This window comes from Apodemus sylvaticus, chromosome 3 (genome assembly GCF_947179515.1).
Source record: "Apodemus sylvaticus chromosome 3, mApoSyl1.1, whole genome shotgun sequence".
Taxonomy (NCBI): domain Eukaryota; kingdom Metazoa; phylum Chordata; class Mammalia; order Rodentia; family Muridae; genus Apodemus; species Apodemus sylvaticus.
Genome location: NC_067474.1, coordinates 25,567,168 through 25,592,092, shown reverse-complemented (window position 1 = coordinate 25,592,092; position 24,925 = coordinate 25,567,168). Strand labels below are relative to the sequence as shown.

At 44.0% G+C, this 24,925-nt stretch overlaps 1 protein-coding gene across 2 annotated transcripts in view; it reads right to left on the bottom strand.

Annotated features, from left to right (window-relative positions):
- The window catches only part of Cdh17 (cadherin 17), an 80,482-nt gene that overhangs the window by 35,687 nt on the left and 19,870 nt on the right, over positions 1-24,925 (bottom strand). The window contains exons 1-4 of one of the 2 annotated variants that reach the window (XM_052176090.1): positions 23,682-23,751; positions 13,669-13,738; positions 10,189-10,287; positions 754-888 (exon numbers count right to left, since the gene is read on the bottom strand). In XM_052176090.1, coding sequence (XP_052032050.1) covers positions 754-888; positions 10,189-10,287; positions 13,669-13,716 — 282 coding nt within the window. In that variant the 5' untranslated portion in view covers positions 13,717-13,738; positions 23,682-23,751. Of the gene's footprint in view, positions 1-753; positions 889-10,188; positions 10,288-13,668; positions 13,739-23,681; positions 23,752-24,925 lie in introns of those variants that run through there. The other variant, XM_052176089.1, reaches the window with a different exon arrangement.

Sequence of the window (24,925 nt, the reverse complement as noted above, 5' to 3'; positions counted from 1 at the left end):
CAGGGCATTATTCAAATGATGGTGTGCTGTGACTCCTCAGAGCTAGCACGGTGGTCGGTCTACAGAGCCCTCGGCAGAAAGCAGCAGACACCTTGCTTTCAGTGTGCTCTTTTTCCGTTAGCGCTCTGCCCTTCTCGCTAATCCAGTAGGAAGCTATGGGGAAAACAAAAGAAAGGGCACTTCCAGTAGGACCATGAGTTCCTTCTGCATTCTGGGGCCACAGAGGCTCTGTGCAGCACTGATGCTGCCTTCACAGTGGGTGTGAGGGTCACACGACAGTCACACGCCAAGCACCAGGACACACCAGAGGCACAGTGCTGGGTTTCAGCCCCAGGACCCAAGTGAGTATGGCCATCTGAGGACTTGGATCGTGTCAATTGGATTACTGTGGTCACAAAGCCCTCTGTAGTTGGTTTTAAAGAGGTGAAAAGGGAGAAAGGAAAGGGGGAACGAAAAGGTGGGAGGAAGGGAAGGAGGGCGGAAACAAAGGAGGATGTGAGGAGGGAAAGGATGGAGGTCACATGAGGACTGCAGTTTTGCACTAATGTCAGGAGAGCTGAACAAGAAGCAAGGAATAAAGGTGCTGGGGGATTCCAGAACTGGGAGTGCTGGGGAAGCCTATATGTCATCCCACTGGTGTCATCCCACTGGTGTCATCCCACTGGTGTCATCCCACTGTCTGTCATCCCACTGGGTGTCTGTCATCACACTGGGTGTCATCACACTGGGTGTCATCCCACTGTCTCATCTCACCTGCAGATGATGGACTGCTCTTGTTTCTCTGTCCAGGGCTGTTGTGTAATACAGAAGTCCATCCTGTTCTATCTTAAATATGCCATCGGTTTCTCCCGTTAGCTCAAAAGCCACAGCTGGAGGGTTGACCTTAAACTGAGAGAAAGCAAAAACAATCACATCAGGTTCTGAGGAAAGCACAATGCTGTAGATCCAAGACTCCAATTTCCTTTTCTCATTTGTACAAATGCTGAATAAGAACCCCTGAGCCCTTTGTGGTGGCAATGCTAAGATCTTGTCTGTGCATCCTTTATGTAGCATTCAGAACACATTTCTCTCAGAAAACAAAGTGCTGTACTATTCAATATGCCGGAGAAAGGCGTGGTTCTTTAAACTGTAGCTAAGGCAAAGATACTTTTCACCGGATAGCTGAGAGCCATGATGTTACTATCATCTAGGGAACATTAAGAATTCTAGCTTTGTTGCCAGAACCAGAAGATGCCACTCAGAACTTTAAAATCTATGACAAAGATGAAGAAACAAGTTAATGTTAAAGAAAACAATCTACATGTGCCTTCAACATCACATATTCCCGCATGATAATCAGGTGACTTCATGGTGACTTTACAATATAGAAAAACTAATCAACAACTCTTCATGAGATAGTCAGAGCTCCTTTTAAGACAACAACAACAAAGTAATTCTAGATGAAACTAAGAATATATAAAAATTGTTTGACTTCATTAATAATTTTAAGTACATCTCGTGGATATTAGGCTGCAAAGAGATATATTGTTGATGAGATATAATTTATATGACACATCTAGAAATGACTTGAGGTATAAAGTAAAAGCTTTTGATAGTATACAATAATATACAAAATTTGTCTTGGAATTTTTAAGCATAAATTACATTCTTAGAGTTATGTTAGCAAAGTTAAAAACTCATATCTATGAATTCATGACTTCTTAAAGCCTATAACATGATCAATATTGATCCTGTAAGCTTCATTATAAAGGACAAAAGACACAATAACTGTGTAAAGTAACAAAGTACATAATCGTAAAGCCAGGCTGTGGTTGTCTCAGAAGCAGAAGTGTGCATGTCAGCAATGTGTACAAACCAGGCGAGAACAGCATGGGAAACGGGGCTTTACACATTTGCTTGTCGATATTACACGGTTTTAATAAGCAGTGCCGCTGTTAGCGTCTTAGGAGAGTCTGACGTCAGTGGGAGGTAGAGTAAGACCCTGCTGTTCCTACACCAAAGCATGAAAATGTTGGTAGATTGTGGCAAACACCAATTTATCAACTTTGTCAGAGCATCGGAACTGTCCAGAACCCTCCTGGATGTCAACAAGCACCAACCTGTGCTGTTTCAATTTGCCTTACCCCGTTGACCTTCCAGCTCAGTGTGAAGGAGGGTAGAAGGGACAGGACAGCCTCACCGACGTGGGGTGGCAGTGGGCAGAGAAGACAGGAGCTCCCGCAGCCACAGCCAGAGAACCCTCATCATGTAGCAAGCTGGTGTCTTTAGTTAATCTGCGTCTGTTCTCATCACTATTAACATCCCTGAATGTCTACTGAAAAGTCCCATCCAAAACTGGTGGGCATAGAATGCCACACTTGCCATCTCAGCACCCGGGAGGCCGAGACAGGAGGATTGCTACAAGTTGGAGGCCAACTTAGGATATGTAGTGAGCACCAGGCCAACCCAAGGGCTATATAGCAAACCCTTGTCATGACTAAAATACTTCACAAAGGCTTAGAGAGCATCACTGCAGAGAGACTGACAAAAATATTTAAGTCCTAAGGGATGAAAGGAAAATACTGTCTTTCGGACAAAACATGGATGCTGTACTCCTGAGCTACGTTAAAGCCCTACCATGCGTGAGGGGAGGGCTACAAAGATCCAGCCTTCACTTAGGAAGTATTGCAGCTGATGGTTGCTGCGGGGAGGGGGAGTCACTGTTCTTAGGAGAGGTGTGGCCACTGGCACACCATGCGCAACGGATGACCTCATGCTATGCACACATATATGAAGCTCTACTGGGAGTCAGGGGTTAAAAATAAACATTTAGAAAGAGGACATGAAACTGGGAGATATGTTGGGAAGGGTCTGGGACTGGGGAACTGGACTGGGGAACAGAAGCTGGATGTGACTAAGATACATTATATACAAGATAGATGTAAAATTTTCCAAGGATAAATAAAAATATTTTAAAAGGAAGTCATCTTCAGACCTGTTAGCAATGGTTTCCATTGGAGCTGAGGCAGGAATGCTAGCTGAAGCAAAGGAGAAACGGGTCACACATGGAAAGGAAAGGCTGGGGAATAAACTGTCTGCAGGAGACTTCACACTCCTCGAGTGTTAGTTAGTCCTTGGAGGCATCATCTGTTAACAGAGCTGCCGACATGGCCAGAGTAGGCCAGAGAAGGCTCTAACCCTTCACCCCAGGCTGATGTTGAGGCTCTACACAAGTATGAAATGAAGGGAAAACCAAAGCTGTAAACTCTCCCCCACACTGCTGGTGGCATGCTCCAACATGCTCCAAGTGCCTGTTGGTAAAGGCTGAGACTTATTGATCTGATGCATCTAACATAATCTCCGTTCAGTCATTAACTGAGCACCAAGCAGAGCAGGAATTTCAGTGGCCGAATGTAACAATGAATACTGACTTTTCAGACTTAGCCCCTAAAAGCCATGAAACAAGAAGTAAAAGCAATATGCCCTGAGGAAGGAAAAGACGGGATGCCTGGATTACCATATCCCATCATTTAAAATGTCTACTCTTCAATAAATGACTGTGTGGCATAAGTAACTAATGTCCATTGTAAATACAAACACTGTTCCTAAGGAAGCCCCGATGTTGAACTTGCTAAGATCCTGAACGATCTATTTTAAATAGATCCAAAACTAAAGGAAGCCATCTCTAGAAGACTAGGGGAAGCGTAAAAATGAAGTCATAGCAAATAGAGAATACAGACATAAAATTTTTGTTTTTTTTTAATAGGATTTCTGGAGTTGAAAATATATTAGCTAAAATAAATCTTTAAGAGAGCTTGAAAAAAATATTTGAGCTGGTAGAAAACCAGAGAACTTGGAAAATTAACTGCCTACCTTAAAATACAAAAAAGGAAAACAAAAAAATATCAACAAAAACGACGTCCTGAAAAGGCACCATCAAGCAAGGCATACGTGTGCTGTGAGAATCCCAAGAGGGGAGGAAGAGTGAAAGGAGACAGAAGATTATTTGAAGACAGAATGCCTAAAACTCCCGAAATGTGAAGGAAACACTCGTAGACCCATCGAGAAGTTCAGTGAACTCCGGGGGAGAAAGCACAGACATGATCCTAGATGCAGCACGACCAAGTCTTTGAAAGACAGAGCGTCCTGAAAGACAGCAGGAAGGACTCTGGTAAATCTAAGCACCATGACACATGGAACTTTCCAATAAATGAAGAGATTTCTCAGAAAGCCTCAGAAGGCCGTGAAATAGCCAATCTCAAGTGACGAGAAAGGCTTCTAATCCAATAGAACAATCGTCCAAAGTGAGGGTGAAGTTAAGCTAGAACCAGACAAAGCAGAGCTTAAGGCAAACTTGTTATAGTTAAAAGTAAGAGCTTGGCCGGTGGCTCTATACCTATAATCTCAGCACTCAGGAAGTTAAGGCAAAAAAGATTTCTTGCTAGCTTGGGCTGTAAAATGAGTTAATAGCTTGAGCTACAGAATGAGATCTTATTCAAAAGCAAAGACAAGATACAACAGGGCTAATATGCCAGGAAACTATAGCTACTGTAAACATCTGCATACCTAAATGTTAGAGACGGTCTCTAAAGTGCATCAAAGAATGGGAGAGTGGACAGAAATATTAGGATCATGAAACTGTCATTACTGACAATTTCAAGACTTCATGTCCAATAATATATAGAGCAAATCAAGAACCAGTAAGGCAAGAAAGCTTTGAATGACACCACAGACAAACTTGAAGCTATACCAGCAGAGTACTCCATCCAACTAAAGCAAACTATACAGAATGTTCTCTAGGAAAAAGCCTGTGCTAAGTAATAAAGTCATAAAAAATTTAAAGGATACAAGTCATACAAAAATATTTCACTTATACAATGGGCTGAAATTAGAACCCTATAGTATAGTAAGCCAGAATTATGAGCTTTATAAGTATGTGAAGAAACAATATCTGTCGTAACCAACAGGTTAAAGATTAATTCTAAGTGGAAATGGACCTAATCTAGGTGTCCATTTCTTTGCCACTTCAAAACAGAACAGTATAACCACACTCACAAGTATCTCTTGTAGTACACACAATTCTTTGGAAATGTGTCCAGGTATAGCATAACTGGATGACAGGGAAATTCTATTTGATAAAGAATAGTGTTTGCCACTCCCACACAAAAGATTCAGGAAACACTGTGGAAGAGGGAGTGAAAGACTGTCAAAGCCAGAGGATTGGGGAGTTTACTGGGAGACTGTCTCCTAGTAACAACAATATAATGAATCGGCTATATGTAAGAATGTGTATGTATATGTAGATGTAGATGATGTATATGTATATGTATATGATGTATACATGGGATACCAGAAGGAGAGTCAGGAGGGTATGTGGGAAGGTTTGGAGGGAAGATAGGGAAGGGATGAATGGTGTAGTTATATTAATTGCCAAACTGGTATTCACAGGAGACTGTCCTAAGCATATTTAATCCTGGAAATAACCCAAGTACTGGGAAAGTATAGTTCAGTCAGCCCACACACACTCGCAACAGGCCAACCTACAGAAACAGTTTCTCCATTAAGATTCTTCCTTCCCAGATGACCCTAGCTTGTATCAAATGGACAGAAACAAAACAAAACAAACAGAACCCAGCCAGCAGAGTGGGGAAAGTAAACTTTTAAGATCACAAATACTTGGAAAGCTGTAATAGAAAGAAAGAAAGAAAGAAAGAAAGAAAGAAAGAAAGAAAGAAAGAAAGAAAGAAAGAAAGAAAGAAAGAAAGAAAGAAAGAAAGAAAGAGAAAGAGAGAGAGAAAGAAAGAAAGAGAAAGAGAGAGAGAAAGAGAGAGGGAGGGAGGGAGGGAGGAAGGGAGAGAGGAAGGGAGGAAGGAAGGAAGGAAGAAAGGAAGGAAGGAAGGAAGGAAGGAAGGAAGGAAAAAGAAAGAAGAGAGAGAATAGCAATGCAGCAGATGTAGACACTCAATGCTAACAGAAATGTACAATTACTCACTTGACTGAGAAAAAATTTGTAGATGAACAAAAAGTTAAAATAATAAATGTGTAGGCTGCAGGATCAGCAGTAGATGGCCAGTTGAAAACCAACTCAGTGACATCTTTGGAGGCTCCATGTCTCACAATATCATATCACGACTGTTCCTGTTTTTTTTTAATCTTATCTTATTATTTTATTGTATTGTATTTTTATAATTTTTCTTCTTTCTCCCCCACAGGTCCTCAGCACATATATGGTGGCTTCCAGTTTTCCAGTCTAGTGTTTGCATGGCTTCCTGAGTGTGCACGTGAGTGGGTCTCTGTCTCTTCTGTCTCTCTTGGGCTCTTTTTCTTATGTTTACTTTGTCCAATTCTGATGTGTTCGTTTTTGCTTTATCTTATTTTATTATTATTCCTTAGAGTCCTGTTTGTTTTCTAATGAGAGACAGAAATGGTGTGGCTGTGGCTGAGAGGGGAAGGGAGCCCGTGTCTTACTGAAAGCCAGAGGCCCGACTGGTGAACACAGAGTGAAGGGTGATCTGCTCCAGGCTGAACTGAGCATGCAAACTTCTGATGTTCACCAACTCCCACTCTCAACTCTCGACCATCTATCCCCTTCTTGCTAGACAAGCACACCCACCCTCTGCCTGTTGCTGATCCTGTGACTGTTTCCTTCAGCCCGCACTGCCTTGCCTTCCCATCCTCAGTCCACAGAAGCTGAAACCTGTCTGTTCACTACCATCTTCCCTGAAAATCAATTCCATCACAGTTTTTAGTCACAAAAAAAGATATTTGAGCTTATACGTATCACAATCAAGGTGTATGTGTGTATAAACATGTGCAGACAAGTATATAAAAGTGTTGTTTGTCAATTTCAAAACTAAGTAAGATTTGTCACCCTTTCTTCTGCTGTCCTTTGACTACATCCCATAGGACTCTTCCATGCATGGATTCACGTTTCAGTTCCTCTTCCAGCCAGGAAGCTCACCAGGGCAGGAGAACATTTATACCCCCATCACGGAGAAAGAGAAAGGTGCTTTGTGTACGGTAGTGTTGAGGTTTGTTCTATTGCTATCTATTGAAATGCTAAGTTCTATACCTAGGTCTAGGCCTACCTAGTGACTTCACAAGATTTTGTTGTACAAACCTTGTTCCTTTGTTTTAAACTGTTGGCTAAAGGAAATGGCCTACAGCCAGTTACTGGAGGGATTAGAGGTACTTGGGGTGCCTGTGACCTGGTAGGAGTAGAGACCAGGGGAGAAGGAGGAAGAAGAGGAGAGAGGAAGCTGTCATGAGGGGAGATGGATGATGAACAAGTGGTCAGGAAAAACAGCAAGTATCTGGGGTACCTCGCTGGGGAGGTAGCCAGGCCAGCAGTTCGAAGAGTAGATTAGGGGTTACCCCACCCCCAAGTAATTGTCAAAGCCTAATAAAATAACCATAGTCTGAGTCTCATTTATTTGTAAGCTAGTCAGCGATGAGCTTAAATTGGTTGTACTACACAGTAGCCATTCTGTTTATGCTTAATAAAAAATAAATAAATATGATGCCTAGTGTGTAAACTTCATATCAGATTGTAAAGTATAATGTGCTAAGGAAATGGATAAAAATGTCAAGGAGACTTTCTAACATGAGCTCCCTGGCAGGGCAGAAAACGAGAAAGACTTGTGTTGTAGACGCCTAGCCAGGGCCCTGCGTTCTCCCTGGCCCTGCCCAGCTCTCAGTTAAAGGACAGATCTTTCTGAACAGAAACTTAAGTCAAGCCATTTGTTCTGTACAATGTACTGGTGAATTGTCCTGTGATGTTTAAGCTTGTCAAACATGGGCTCTGGGAGCGAGGAGGGCTCCTGTCCCAGATTCCAGCTTGGATATTTCAAGTGTCCTCGAAGAGTTGTTGGAAAATGAGTTGACCTCCCCAACTCTGTAACAAAGTGGTGGAAGGGGAGCAAAAGAGCACAAGAGAAAAATAAACACTGCGTCCTTGAGAACAGCTCAGAGACCAGCTATTCCCACTCAAGGTCATCACTGTTTGTCACGTGTTATAATGATGCCTGTGGTGGGACAAGAAGGCAGACACCCATGTGTGGTAAGAGTTTAACATCAGAAGTCTCTATTAATCTCCACATTGTTTCACATGGTGCATGTGGTGTGAGGTACAGATACATGCATGGGTGAGTACAGTTTGCATTTCCCTGCACACACACAAGGAAGTCAGAAGAGATCACTGGGTGTCTTTGCCTGCCTATTACTCTCTGCCTATCTGCTGTGGGACAGAATCTCTTATGGATACAGAGCCTGTTGTTTGGGGTAGACCAGCCAACCAGCGCAACCTCAGGATCTGACTACCTCTTCCCCTAGTGAGAAGGGTTACAAGCCCGACTTTTACGTGGGTGCTCGGGATTCAAATTCAGGTCTTTGTGCTTGCAGAACAAGTGTCCTTACCCACTGAGCCATCCTCCTGGGCCCTCTCCATTCTGTTGTACAAAGCAGTCTCTCACTGAGCCTAGAGTTCACTGCCTGGGCAAGGAGAGCTGGGCCAGCCATCCCCTGGGAAGCTTCATTCTTTCCACTGATGGCATTGTAGGTATGTGCCCTTTATCTAGTGTCTCATACATGTGGGTGCTGAGGAGCCAAACTCAGGTCCGCGCTTGGTGTGGCAAGCACTTCATCAACTGAGCCATCTCCCCAGCCCCCTACTGCTTCTGACTGGTACCTACCACCTGCCTGGATTATGACTTGCATATGAATTGCCTGCGCCCGCCTCCCAAAGGCTCATGTGTTGAAGGCCCAGTCCCCATCTGGTGATGCCGTTGAGGCAACTGGATTGTAAGAGTGTGAACGTCATCAGGGGATGAATGCATTAATGACTTCATTTGCTGAATGGCCTCGTAGGAAGTGGGGGCTGCCTAGAGCAGTGGTCCTCACTCTTCCTTACACTGCGACCCTTTAATAAAGTTCCACATAGTGTGGTCACACACACACATGCGCATACACACACACACACATACACACACACACACACACACGTGCTTGTGCACACACAATCTTAACATTATTTTTGTTGCTGTCTCATAAATGCAATTTGCTGCCATTGTGAATCTTAATAAAATATCTGTATTTTTTTCACAGTCTTGGGTGACCCTTGTGAAAGGGCCATTCCACCCCCAAGGGGCTCAACCCACAGGTTGAGAACCGCTAACTTAGAAGAATGGGTGGCTCTAGAGGAGAGTACCCTAGAGTACAGAGCTTTTCTCTGCACCCTTTCTCCTCTCTGCTTCCTGCTACCATGGGCCAAGCAGCTCTCCTCCACCGGGCCATGATTGCCACAGGTCTGGAAAATGGAACCAAGCTATCATGGATGGAAGCCATGAGTCAAAAATCTTCTCTAAATCATTCTGCGTCCACCCTGAGTAGTTAGCCATTATTGTTGTTTGGAAGTGAGATGCCATCCATAGACTGTGCATTCGGAACATTTGGGTCCCAGCTGGTGGCCCTGTTTTGGAATTTTTTGGAGGTAGAGCTCACTGGGTCACTAGAAAGAAGCGTTGAGGTTTTACAGCCTGACCCCTCACTTCCTGCTTTCTCTCTGCCTACAGAGCATATAAGAAATTTGAGCAGCTGGTCTCCTACCTCCTGCCCTGTCTCCATACCATGACGGACCCTATCCTCTCCAGCACTGTAAGCCAAAGGAAACCCTTCCTCCCGTAAGTTGATTTTTGTCAGGGTATTCATCTCAGCGACCGAAAATAAAACTAAAATCATCACAGTAATGGAAAAGGGTGATTAACAAGTCCAGCCTGGCGTGGGCAGCCCACAGGCAGGAGCATCAGCCTGCATTCGGAGGAGGCAGGGGGACGTCAGTCCTTGGTCACACAGAGAAGGCCCCCACCCCCTTCAGACATCTCACAGGCCAAGCATGGCGAGCCGATGTCCTAATGATCAGAAAGCCAGCACCTCTCAAAAGCAGGAACTTCTCCACTCAGGACAGAGACAGAGTCCATAATACTGACCTCCTCTGAGAGGAGAGGAAGCCCTAGCCACAGGTGTAATTAAGCAAGCCTGTGTGAGGATGCCAGCTCTGGTCGTAGCCACACCCACCCCGCTCTGCAACTCAGCTTTGTCAAAGTCACAGATGATAACAACTGGCCGCCTCCGTGCTACTCACTGCCGCTCAGCGGACATGAGAGCAAAGGTCGACTGTGAACAGAAGGCAAGATAACAAAAAGCAGCCTTTACCTGGAATATGATTTGACTCGGTTCTTGGCCTTCGAAAATAGAGAATGTCATAGGCTTCAGGGGACCGCTGAACTTCCCATCTTGGCCATATCCACTGGTCTGTTAATAAAGAGAGAGAAGGCACGCTGAGTGAACGTACCAGTGTCACAGGCAGGAGCGATATCCGGAACAATGTAGACCTGCTCAGAATGCAGGCTGGCCTAGCGTTTATTGAGGGACCCTTGTATGTGCCAAAGGGGTCTACCATGAGTTTCAACTTGATTTTTCTCATTGAGCCATGAGAGTTAACATCCCATGGGAAGAATCTTAACTCCCATATTACAAAGGAGACTTCTAAAGGTGAGGCCAGGAATAAACCATGGGTGTGGCGGTCAGGGACAGCAGACACTCTCTCTTAACCAAACAAAAGTCTGCAGCCTTCCAAGAGCCACTCTGCCTTCTAAATTATATGTGGTTACACCAGCTTTTTGAAATATCTCCCGTCGCTTAAAATGCTCTACAACATTTGCGATGTGTCCCAGCATCCTGGAGTCTACAGTCACCTCAAAGGCAGTTGAATTTATCAGAAGGGAAAAAAATACGTAGATAGTTTAGCACAATGCCACCTTGGCACACAGTCATGTGGTAAGTTCTGGTCAAACTGGATCTTCAGCATACCTCACGACTGACCAACACTTTATATTCATTTGCAAATATTAAAATCATAAAGTGTTTGTTTCACACAGTGGTCTCACATGGTTCTAAGCATCTCAACAGTCACTCAAAACCAGACCAGGATGATAAGGAAAGTTTATAATCGCTAAGCTGACATTCATGGGAGCCTTTCCTAAGCATACTGAACCCTGTCAATAACTCTATGTACTACGAAAAGTATAGTACAGTTAGCCCTGTTGAGACTAAGGCATAGAAAAGTTATTTGCCCACAAGGTAACTAGAAGCAGGATTTGAACCTGCAACTCTGGAACCAGCCCTCTCAACCCATAGGCATTACTGTCCACCAGGGGATACAAAAGTGACGAAGGAATGTTGGCTGTAACAGGAAGGTGCCGGAAGGTGTGGCTCCCACCATTCCAACCCCTGGGAAATGCTCCACAGCCAATGTCTGTCATCCCTACTGACTCTTACTACCACTCCCCAAGGGAGACGGGGCAGAGGAGAGCAGGTGGACAGGCATCCCAGGACCTGTCCTATGACCCAGGACCAGAAGTCAGTGTCATAATTTGAATGCTGGCCTCTCCTTCCTAATGGGAAAGGGCAGCTGTGGCTGGCATGTTTACCCCTCCCCGTTGTTCTCAGAAAGGCCATTGGCTTTGTATGTGTAACTGGAGCAGTCACCCAGAGCTGTGAGGAGACAGTGGTCCAAAGAAAAGTGTCCCCACCTCTGATATATCACAGAATGGTTATCCCTGCTCTGAACTTATCATCTGGGCTTCCTGTGATCTGTGAGAAATAACCCTTCATTTATTTAAGTTGCTCCAAGTCCCAATTTCCTGTTCTTTGCAGCTAAAATCATTTTTAACCTCCACAATAATTTTCCAGACTTCTAGCCACCACCTTCCTTTGAGAGCCTCTCCTTTCTTCTTCTCAGGTCTTTGCCAGCTCTGCTACTTCTAGAAGATGAGGCAGGAGAACTTGGCACAAGCCTCCAGGGTCACTGTGGTGGAACTCAGACAAGGGCAGCGTCTTCGGCAGTGCTGCCAGCGAGCTCCAGGGCCTGACTCTGAGACCACCCAGCGAGCAATCAGCCTTGCAATTACCCGCACCAATGGAGCTTCCTTAGCCCACAGACCTCACAGGCAAGGCTACATTTTACACAGACAGAGGAGCTAGCGCACGGCAGGAGGGAGGGTCAGTTCCAGGGTTCAAAGTTGCATCCTGGTATCAGGGCAACAAATCTTCCTTCCCTCCCATTAACATGACTATTGGGGCTATAAAGATTTCAAAATGAATGTGTACAATGTGAGTCACGGAACCACCACGCCGCCAGAGCGGAGGAGGTTGGCAAAAAGACAGCTTTCATCTACCGAGAGGGAGGCAGGTCACCTCAGACAAGAATTAAAAGGAGCCCACCACCAGCAAAGCATTACAGCCTAATGTTCATTCTCTCTGATCTCAATGCTGCTTCCTAATTCATAACCGCGTTATCACCTGCTGCTACCTCTGTGCTAGGGCTGAGAAAAGCCTGTGAGGATGACCTCAGTCATTACTGAGGGCAGGTCTATATGGATATAGGTGCTGGACATTTGAAATCTATACTAATGATGGCTCTACGCATTCAGAGCTTAGGCTGTGCTGCTCCATGATTCAAAAGCTCCTCTATGGTGAGGGCTAGGATTAGACCCAGTCGACAGGACAGAAAACTGAGGTTTAAAGCTTCAAGCTACTCAGTCCATTTCCTATCATGGGCAAGTTGTAGCCACAAATTAGAACCTGGCTGTGATGTTCCTGTCCTCCTATGATTACATAGGCAGGAAAGAGAGGAAGAACAATGGTCCTCATTGGGGTCCAGGCTGTGAGAATTCAGTCTCCTCCTTAGCCTTGAAGCAAAGCTCTGGAAATCTTGGTGCAGTCCTATGATATGAAGGGTGGGGTGATAAAAATACATCTTGCAATATGTTAAAATGTACATATTCATTATATATAATGTATATAAATAAAAACATTAAAAACATTTAAACTGGAAAGCCCGAGGAGGATTTTGAGGGCTTAAAATCTGGCAGGTTGTTTTGGGGTGCAAGGAAAACGGAAGCAAGAATTTAGGTGCGGCAATATAAAACTTCACCTGAGATCTTGACTCATAAGACAGTGAAACTCGGGACATCCTTCTACACCACACAAACCTTGTACGTAAAACAGAGATGGTGCCCCACTGTCTACCCACTCCTGGGCTGTGGCTGGGGCCCAGTTTCCATTCAGTTCCACGCTGCAAGCCTGTCTCAGACAATGGCAACAACAGAAGGTGTGGCAAAAAGACAAATTCAACAAGGAGCCTCCAAACCATTTGTGAAAATAAGAGTACAGAGCATAGAAAAGTGAAAACAGGGGAAAAAAGGGTTTCCTGATGTGCTTCTGTGGGTGGTTTTCATATTTTTTTTTTTTGAAGCTGGGTTATAGAGGCCTATAGATGAAGCCCTGTCATTCCTTTTTACAGCCGGAAGCTACAGGTGAAGGGTGGGTTTAGTCTAGACTCCTGGTGTGGCTCGGGGGTAGAATGCTTGTCCTGGGTATGGGCAGCAGAGGCAGAAACAGAAACAAGTAAATCTATAGAGCTAAAGTTGCCATTCCATGGCTTATTAGCTTCTGAGGGCTGAGGTTAAAGCGTACCCTTCAGCTCACAGGATAACACATCATATCTTTCTGCACAAAGCTGATAAGCCACATTTTTTATTCCTTTTTTTAAAAAAAGTAATAATAACTGTTCTTTCACGGTATGGAGTGGAAAGGTGTCAGGAGATATCCGCAGATGCCCCCTATGCTTACCAAATAAAGTGTGAGAAGACACAGGAAATGAAGCCGGGCAGGGACCATCTTGCTCTCTTCACTTGGACTCCTGTGAGTGGACCAGAGATAAAGCATGTTAGTTACCAGCCTGCTAAGTCACATCTTTCCAACGGTCAGAATCTTTGGATGACCTCTAGTTACAAACCTAGCAAAACAGAGTCCTTAGAGGACAACTCTTCCCTGTGTGGAAAGGCTGAGCCTCCGGGGGCTTCTCAGGCCCCACCTACAGCAACGCACCAGTCAGCATCTCCAAACGAGATGGCTCATTTTTGCTCTACGTTTTGTTTTATGGTTTTTTTACTTGTTCCCATAGGTGAGGAGGTGCGCTGTGGGACACGCCAGCAGGATCATTCCATGGTTCTGACTCAAAGCCGAAAATGCGTGAGATTCACAAGTGCAGGAAAACCAAGAACCTCTACAGCCTTCGAGACCTCGCCAGCTGCCCCCTTGGTCTCCTGAATATTATTACAGCCTGGGCTTTTGGGTGCTCCAAAACAACGCATACTATTTCCTAGACTTTACATTTCACCGAAATTTTAACTTTCATCCTGATGTGTGTCATGACCAACTGATTCCAGTATGTAAATAAAATTCTCGCTTGGCCTGTAAGGTGACATGGCTGCCAAAGTCAAAATAAATAAAATTTTTAAAGAACAAACAAGAAATCAAAGCATGTATTCATTTCACTAAAATTCCAAGCCAGTTCATAATCCCTAGGGATTATGGGTGGCCTTACCCTAGTTCATTCTTTCACTTGTTTAAAGTTTTCCACATTGAATAGGTATCACGAATGTCAATAGCATAGAAAAATAATTAAAACTGTAATCGTTATAATACTTTTAGATGCCCTCACAAAAGCCCTGGGAGGCAAAAACAATATGTGTCACCTTCAGGCCAAGTTGAAAAGCCGTTAAAGTGCCACCATGGAGCGGGGCAGACAGTGCCACAGAGCCAGGCAGCCCAGCCCTATTTCAACCATAAGTGAAGAATTCCGTTGCTCTGCACCCCAGTTTCCTTATTAGGAAACTGTCTACTGATTACTTGATAATAAACATGCCATAAGGAATTGTCACTGGGGTGTCACAGATAAGGAAGTTAGAGTCAAAGTTGAACAAATTGCTGAAAGGCCCTTGGCTAAGAAGTGGCATGGTCGACACCTGGCAAGGCAGGTGGACTCAAAACTCCGAAACTTCTTTCAGCTTCTATGTCTATGTGATGTGACAGTAGCAAGGACACAGACATAGTCACCTAGGCAGGACAACTCACTTCAAACATCCATGGCAGGTTTAAGGAAATGTTAGAATTAAAGCCCGAGATTCATTAATTCATTGGCTGCTTAAAACTCAGTTTTTATAAACTGAATGGTGGCACTTTATTCAGAATAAACTTGGCAGACATGTAAAGTATCATTTTAAATTAAACTAATTAGTTAAATACAAACAAGACATGTGTTCTACTATTAATCACTGCCCATTTGCTTTGGGAAAACATTGAAACAAGTTACAAGCTATCCAATATTCTAGAATATTGTGAGAGGAAATACAAGCAACATATATAGCCACAAAATCTAATCTGTAGATTCAACTAGCCAGGGATAGCAATTATATTAGGGATAGGGACAGGAGGCATATGTCAGCACTAAACACATGGGACATTTGTTTCCTATCATTCTCCAAACAAGAAAAGATAATACTGATTCCTGTGGCATTTACAATGAAGTAGATACTTAAGCTGGCAAGACAGCTCAGGAGGTAGTGTGGTACTGAACAGTAAGATTACCATGACGGGGTGATCAGAGATCATTATGTAAAGCTAAATACAGCAGGCTTGGAAGACAAATGCTGCATGTTTTCTTTTACATGCTGAACCTGGCCTCAAAATTCAATATATGTGTATGCGTTTCTATATTTGTGTCTACAAGTCAGGAAATTGGAAAGACAATTATGAAGGGAAGGAAGAGATCTTGAGGGATGTGGGTGATAGAGCAAAGTAATACACAGAATGGAAAAGAGGAGGAGGAAACCCACAGGAAGGGGAAGGAAACCGGCCGGAGCTGGCCTTACATGCTAATTACCTTGAAATTAAAACCAATTACAGAGCTAGGTAATCCAGAGCTGGTTGAGTGTGTACATGAGGAGGTGTGTGGTTACAAGCAACATCACACCCTTTTACCTAAGGGCCTTGAGCAGCACAGATCTGGTATCTGAAGACGTCCTAGACACTGCAGGGGAGCTCGGGAGCACCGAGGAATATGTGTGCTTCGGCTTCTTAACCTTTTTAACCTGAGCAAACTCCACATCATCAATTATCAACCTACAGCTTCTTATTCCAAAGGAAAGAACAGCGTGGAGCCCTTGGTGGTCCCTCTCCCCAAATTCCTCAGAATCCACAATGATCTTCACAAGCTCTGCCAACTCTCTTAAGTTTGCTTATCTGCCACTCCCTCCCCACACCCTGGCCACTGTGCCCTTTGCCCAGATCACTGGATCTGTGTGCTGTTCTAGCTGCTCTCCCCACCGCCACAGGCCTGGACCCAGACAAGGAGCCCCGGGTATTTGCTTAACAAAGCCTGCTTGGGAGCTCTTCCCTCACAACTCCTGCTGCTTCTCACCCATCAGCAGGGTCCCCGCTCTCTTGCCTGTTTGCTTATGGACTTCTTATGTGCACCAGACAGGGTGCTAGGAACTCAGCTCCCAAACAGGAAGCATAGGTCTGCTACTGCAGAGCTAGACCCTGTTCCTACTTCCTATAGAAAGTCATCCTCACTTTCCAGACAGAGGCCTTTTCCTTTCAAACTTCCTATTTTTATTATTGATCTTTTATTTATTCATCCCTTACTTATTTATTTACTTAACCTTTATCAGTGTTACTGCCTCCTCTAAAAAATAAAACCCCGTAGAATAGAGGTCTTGTTACGTTTTTAGCCTCCCAGAATGCTTCATACCATAGCTCACGTATATCAAGATCGCAACAGGTGTGTGTTAATTTGACACCATCCATCATTGTCTAACATGGAAAGCCTATTAATTTGTTCTCGTCTATAAGCATTCAGAATAAATATTACTCTCATAAAAATGACTATTCACTAAGTTGAGATTTAAAGCCTAATCTTGAAAGTAAAATTCTTTTTTTAATTGATGGAAGGGGTTATTTCTCTGTTAAATGCAGGAAGAGTTTTGCTCCAATAAATGGTTGAGAAACGTTGGAATATATTCTCTTTTACTGGACTGAATTTTTTTTTTTAGTATCTTTAATCTTTCAAAGAATTACAAGTTGAAATGACAGAAAAGCCAACATTAACAAAATGAAGGTCTTATGTCAGGGGTTCAAACAGAGAGTGATCAAAAGTCACCTATTCTTTGCCATGTGCCTATGATCTTTCCACTCACAGGCTGGTTTCCTGTGGGAAATAACAATGACCACTTGCCACAACTTCTGAAAGGGTGTCATGGCTTGTTGAGTTGTAAGAAGCATGAACCCTGGAGACTGACCATTTGGAGCCAGGCTTCTGTGCTGACATACAGCCCTGGTCACTCACCTTAAAGCAAAAGGCAGTGAGAGTGTCCACCTTTGAGAGTGACAGGATTCAAGGAGTTCCTATTGCAATCTGTGCCTTCTCGCTCGGAACTTAAACACACACACACACACACACACACACACACAACGGCAAGGTGAAGCCTTGACTCAGAGCAAGCTGCACCAATGCTGGGGCCATGTCCTGCCTCAGACAGCTCTGGCTTTCACTTCCTCTTCATGGGAACATGACTCAGTAGGTGAGTCTCTGACTATGGCTCATGAGGACTCTGACCGGAAACCACTGTTTACAACATAAGCTGCCTAAAGCCACTGGACACCCACGTCACAGGGCAACTTGGAGACACTACCTGGACAGGACTCTGTTGACCGTTTCAGAGAATTCCATAGTCTCTTCTCTGGGATTCCTGGAAGTGTTGACTCAACCATCTGCTTGGAAATTTTGCTTTTTGTCAGTGTCTCCCTCAGGTGCAAAGACCAATTCAGACAGTTCCTACAGGTGACTATCTGACAGGCCAAGCTACCTGTAGTGGCAAAGATCAAAGGCTCTGGGCTCTTAATGAGTTTTGAAAAGAAAACCTCAGTTACCCTTCCCGGCAGGTAGCTTATCGGGACCTTGACCTCAAATGTGGAACTCTCTTGAGAAGGTGCCCTCACTCGGTCCACCATAGCCTGGAAGTCACAGACGTTCCAGCAGACGGATCACAACACAAAGGCAGACATCGGCACTTACTGGAAACACGCCACTCAGTACTGAGCCTGTCATTGAATTATCGTATGATTTCCCACCCTGCCCCCCACCCAGAGGAACTCTGTGAAGCAGACAGAACATGCATTTGAGAAGAAAATGTGAAAAAGCAAAAGTCTGAGAACTGAAGAGACAGGGCCAAGATGGCGCTGCCTGCCACGTTCATTCCTAGGCCTGGACTCTCACTGCAAGGTCTTCTAACCTGCAAATGTCACTTTCATCCACTGTATCTGTCCACAGATTTCAAAAGATTTTGCTTTTACTTTGTAGTTGTTTGTCCTCTTCCTACAGCAACATGACTCATCCTGCTCTAACACACACACTTCCCACCATGCCAAAGCAAAGGTTGTATCAACTGGAGAGATGCTTGTTCCTATATAGAATATATTTGTATATTACCCTTTGCTACCTCTCCTCCGAGCTTCACCCCAGGTGTGATCAGATAAATAATACATCTTCCTCCCAAGTTCACATGTCAGTATGCTCACTCCCAATTCCTTCATGGTACCTCATTGTGGGCTTTTCATAGAAAACAAAGTTACGACGAGACCATTAGGGTGGGCCCCAATCCAAGATGGCTGCTGTCCCCCATTAAAAAATGGGAAATTCAGACACATATCCCTAGACACAGAAAGAGCACCACTTGAACATGAAGATAGCCATCTACAAGCCCAGAGAGTGGCCTTGGACAATTTCCTCTACAGACCTCAGAAGGAACCCTGCTGACACCTAGGTCCTAGACTTGAACTCCAGAACCATGAGATGGTGACTCTGGCCACTCATTCCTGACTTTGCTTGAACCAGGTGCTGCCATTCCAGGCTAGGGATGTTGTCAAGGGAGACTTGACTGTGCTAATACGCTGTTATACATATCACAGCATCCCAGAGAGGACACAAGGAGCACAAGCATGAACGATTCTCTTGCTGGTCTCTGATGCTTCCAAATGGCCCCACGCCATTTTAAGACACCCTTGTCATTTCTGCACTTGAGTAAGTACAGGGAATTACTAGATCACTCAGATTTCCATTCCTAAAGAACTCAACATGCAAACATTGGTCCACACCCACACCTGGTTAAAGTCTAAGTACTAGGCAAATCTTAAACAAGTTCAGGCATCTCTTCTGGTTCTTGTTTTCTTTTTAATATAGGGGGATAAGAGGGACACCAATGGGCTTTCAAATAACTCATCCACACCAAGGAATGAGCCATGCACGAAGCACAAGAGGTGGGGGCGAAGGACACAAAATTAGTTTATTACAGGGTAATGTGGGCAAGAAAGGATGTGACTGGACTCATAATGCCAGCAGGACTAAGCAGTGCCTCATAGTCGGTGTGTCATTCATTTTACAGTGGCGTTGTATATTGCTAAGAGCAGCATAAATCCTAAGGCCAGGCCAGATATGAATAAAGATCAGATTAAAAATTGGCTCCCGCCATTATTCACCAAGCCATGCCGAGGTCACCCCAGCCCATCTTTCTGTTCTGGCTCACAAATCACTGGCACCAATTACGTCGCTTAAGTGGGAGCTGACCAATTTGTGCTCCTGACAAATGAGGGACCCAATTAAAGCAGCTCTTAATAAGCCAGAAACAAGCACCCAGGCAGAAAATGAGGTCTGCTGCCTCGCGCTGCAGGCCGATGACTCCCCCTGAGGTGAGAAGCAGTCTGGTGTGCTTAGAGCTAGAGGGAAAAGAAGAGAAGAGGAAGGAGAGGGAGCTGACAGCCACACATCTCCCCCAGGCCCCCCACCGAAACCAAGCTTCTTGGTCTCACTAAATGGTACAGTGGAAAAGCATATGAGCATCTGGATTTATGCATCCAAAATTGAAGGTTTCTAGTTTATCAGTAGACTCATGACAGGATGCATGAATTTACAAGAGGATACATAATTCCCCTGGATAACTTAAAATTACTTAGATTTGTATAATTAATTGTAATAGGAATTATCAACATAATTATCTTTATTAAAGAAAAAGATGGAGCTCTTGGGAATATGTTGAGAGAGACTGTCACTCTCTTTCCTGGCTGGCTTCCGTTCTACCTAGGACTCCCACACACTGGACAAGGATTGGGCAGGCGGGGAAGGAAAGGCCTCCACTCAGAGGCTCACAGGGCAGCTAGCTGTAGTGATTTGAACAAGAAACCCAGAGCTGAGGGTATCCGAACACTTGATCCCCAGTTGGTGCACGTTCTGGGGAGACAGTACAACCTTGATGGGGGAAGTACATCAGAATGGGCTTTGGGGGTTCACAGCCGCGCCCTGTTTCCAGTTTACTCTCTGGCTCGTGTTTGCAGTTGAAGATGTGATCTTTCTGATTCTTGCTCCTGCCTCCATATCTCCTGCTTGTATCCCATCCACTGCGCCCCATTAAGGACCCTCCCTCTGAAACCATAAACCCAAATAAACACTGCCATCTAAGATGTCTTGGCCATGATATATTATCACAGAAAAGTAACTAATGTAGAAAGTATCTAATATTCTAGCTACCAAAGGACAAATGTTCCAAGTGTTCAGAGGGTTGGGGCTTTGATATATGAGCGTAGCAGTGTGATTTTCACCTTTCTTACCCCAGGAGACTGGATTGAGGCCTGCATTCCCTGATGCGAGCAGTCTCACAGCCCAGGTGCCCTGGGAGAGATGCAGGGGAACTACAAATATAGCACAGCACTACTGTGGGGGTCCTCTCTGACCTAAAGGCCAGGGTAAGGATTGCTATTTTTCATAAAAGGTGGATTAAAATTTTTGTGACAGTCTCTTTGGGAATTGAGCAGTATTTCTTCATGTATATGAAAGTGTAACATTAAGACCCCGGTTGAAATAATAAGATCACACTTGCTAGCCTCAGAAATTCAATAGGAGAGAAATCTAAATTCCACTCTCTACCACAGGACTGAGGCACTGAAGGATGTAAAAGAAAAAATGTCACCATTTCCTATTGCACTAGTTAATTTGCAAGATGACCTTGGGGCCAGTATTATAACAGCAAAACCACAATCTTGCTGATTAACATCCTCCCTCCTGCAATTAAACCTTGATTGATGACTATGCAGCAGAGGACAGGAAGCAAAAATGAACTGAACTTAATTCTTCCAAATGAAAGGTGCCTTATCCCTTAACGGTGTATAATGAATTGAACGTCTTTTAAAGCTTGCATTTACTAAACATTTGCTAAAGCTAAGCACCTTGGAATATCTATTCACTTAAATTCAATAATCCTGTGATATGGGTCCTGTTATCATACAAGGCAGGAAACTAAACCCAGGGAAAGGTTCTACTGACTGAATGTAGAGATCAAAGAAGGAAGCACTCTCTAGGCAGTGTGCATGTGAGGAAGATGTTCATCTTTAAACATCTTCCAAAACTCAGGTTGAGAGTTCTGATTCTCTTCACTCCAGATCTGCATGGAGCACTTGCCTAGCATGCATGTGGCCCAGGTTTGATCATACTAACAAGTGATAATCTTTTAAATATGGTGAGAAATGTGTTGAACCTGGATATCTTAGATAAAATTCAGATTGTCATCATTACCGAATATTTTAAGAAAAATTTAGGTTTTCCTTACCTCCTATGCAGCTAGCAAATATAGCTTAATCTGTGAAGTATTGTGTACATGAAAATATCTATTGTAATACAATTAATACTAATTGAGTCACTGGTAAGTTAACATGCCTCAGATTGAAGTAAATAGTCCTGTCCATTCTCACAACTTACAGATGGGTCAGACACGTAAGAAAAGTCATCATATCTTCCCCTGTTTAGGTAATCATGAGTAAGCTACAGAAAGGCTAGACCCATTCTAAGTTAAACACCAGACATTTCTGAATGAATACAACTTTATGACAGCAAATGACTAAGTATTTCCACACCCATTGTCCGTTTATTTGTGGACCTTCTGAGAAAGGAACAAAAGGAGACTCAGCATTGCTTCCCAGAGTCACCTCTCCCAACAAAAAAGCGTAGCAGGTTCTCTTCCTGCCTTTGACAATAGGACACAGGACAAACTTTGGCCTTGGTAAGAAGATACCACAAATGCAGTATTCATCTTCAACAGTAATGGCTTCCCTCAGAGCTCAGATCTCCCGACCTGAAGACTTACATGAGAACCATTTGAGGGACTTTTAACTTTTGAATATTATTCATCAGAATCCAATCATCTTATCACTCTTATTATCATGTCAGATCCCATGTTCTTAGCATAGCTTTGTATGGAGAAGGGCATGTGTGTTGTACACATGAGAGTGTGTGTGTGTGTGTGTGTGTGTGTGTGTGTGTGTGTGTGTGCACGCGCACGGGAAATAGAATATGATCTTTCTAGAAAGCTGTGGTGGTACACACATATAATCCCAACATGCAGGAGAGTCATAAGCACAAGGTGGGTGGCCTATACTGCAAAGCAACTACCCATCAAAAACACCTCCCCCACCCCCTACGGCATTGTCTTTTTTCTTACAGAGCAAACAGTAACACCTCAGTTTGACCTGACTCAGTATCTGGACTTTCTCCTGGAAAAGAAAGCCAACCTTCACTGGGTGGCTACCATTGCAGCAAGCACTTTACCTATGCATTTGTTCCTCATGATCACCCACTTGGGCAGGTTATCTGTTATCTAAATGAAAAAGATTAAGGTTCAGAGAACATAAGTGCACAGCCTCATGTGCTCTAGTCAATCTATGATGAAACGGGCCCAACCCAACTGACCAACCCCAAAGACTCATAAAATGTATGTCCCCCAGTTAACTGTAGACTCTCCAGAAAAGGATTCCTTTTATTTCTTTAGAAAACCTCAATGTTGACTGTTTTTCTTGTTATCCCAATGTGTACTTTCTTCTTTTAAATAATGCCTCACTTGCTACTTATAATTTTATAGAAAAGTATGAAAGAAAGCATTGCCCAAACAATTTGTTTTGCACACCCTACCACAGGGAACATCTGTCTCATCCCTATAAAGTTACTGGTAATCAAGACACACAGGCAATGGCCAAAACTATGAAGATTCCAAGTGCATATATGGCATCTTGAGAAACCTTCATTAGCAAACAGTTCATCTGCTATGAGGGGAACCAGAAGCCCCCCATCACTCACACACACACACACACAAAAACCACCATTTCCCACTAGGAAAATGGGACTGATTCTCTCCCTTTAGCTCTTCTTCTAGTGCTTTCTTTAAAAGTCTCCTTTCTCCTCTGTGCCAACCCTTCCCACCACGTCCAAGACAGTCCAAGATGGTCCAAGATTCCAACACTGGATTTGCCTTCTCTGAAAAGTAGACTGAACGATCTCTAAAGACTCGTGAGAGACACCACAATTTATGAGACTGAGATTCTAACTCCAATCCCTGCATCGTAGTTCTGGAGTTGCTCTCAGACCAGTTTTAGATGCTGATCACTAATAGTGGGTGTTCACACTCATTCACACCTCAGAAAACCCAATGTTTCCTTTAGTTCCACTCCTAGCTCTGTTTGACCAAAAGCCACTTTCACCAAAGAGTGTCTGAAATACAGACTCATGAGAAATAACTGTTAGAGAAAGGAACTGTGTCCTCCTCAAAAGCTAAGGACACCAAGGGACAACCACCCTTCGTAGCCGAGCTACACACTTGGCCTTGAGGGATACATTGATCAGCCCTTCTTAAGTCGTCCACCCGTCATCTAAGCTATCACTCTTAGGAACTTCTGGAGGAATACTGAGGACAATCCACCCTTACCTTTCTGTAAGTAAGAAAATGCTGCTTAGAAGTTGCTGTCATCCATTCAGCCGTGGAGACACTTGCTGCGGCTGGAGAACCCCAAGAGACACTTCCTCAACCTGCTCTGCTCCTCCAGCCTCTCCCTTCACCCCAAGTCAAACATTAACCACAACATTCATATTGATATCTGAGAGTCACTGGGTATCATAAAAGGTATCATTACGCTCAGTACAGGAAAGAAGTTACTTTATACCCATTCATACCAAACATGCTTTCAAACTGACTGCTGAGTTGTTGTTGTTGTTTTAAATATATGAGCAAATTAGAAGTTAAGAAGTTTAAGTGAAGAAGTTGAGTGAGTATCCAGCTATTTCTGGAGTGTGAGTTCGGTGGCATCAAAGAGAGTTGCTAACATTTTATAAAATCACTTAGCGTAGTATCTGTAAAGGAGATTGTAGCCGGGCAGTGATGGTGCACACCTTTAATCCCAGCACTCAGGAGGCAGAGGCAGGCACATTTCTGAATTTTAGGTTAGCCTGTTCTACAGAGTGAGTTCCAGGACAGCCAGGGCTATACAGAGAAACCCTGTCTCAAAAAACAAAAAACAGAAGCAAGTTTTTGTATAGGTTTTATAAAAGTCCAAACTACAAGGCACCAAGTCTGGTGACTATGCCATACACTTACAGCCACTAACAAATGATTCTGTAGATGGCCCAGATGGCGTGCTGAAAGACACAGCAGACTGTTCCAGCTTCTGAAAGAAAAGGTAACCCAACACACACAGTTCTGGGAATAGTCTTGCTTTCTATTCCTACCAAGTATTCCAGTCAAAATGTAGACTCCTTTGTTTTGTTTTGTTTTGTTTTGAAGCTACTGTCACATACGTCTTAAGTCAAGGCTTCATTCTGACTGATGGCTAAGTCCCATTCTTCAGTGTCTCTAGAAAGCCATCTTGAAAATGTGAAGTGATACCAGGCAGAGGTCACATAGGCCAAACTTTGCCCTGTTTCTAGGGACCTTTCGAAGTGTGTCTGGATGTCTTCCGAGCTGCTGTAGCCCTTTCCTTCCATTGCTGGGTTCAGGGCACTCTTGATGGGAGCTCCCTCCCTCCAAGATCTCCTGAACAGTTTTCCCCGGGTTCGCTAAACCACTGACAGAAAGACCCTACATACTGAGTAGCTTGACAGTGGAACTACCCCATTATGCACCAATTGTGGCATCTGTGGTGAAATAAGAGGTACAGGAACAGCCCTCCCTCCTCA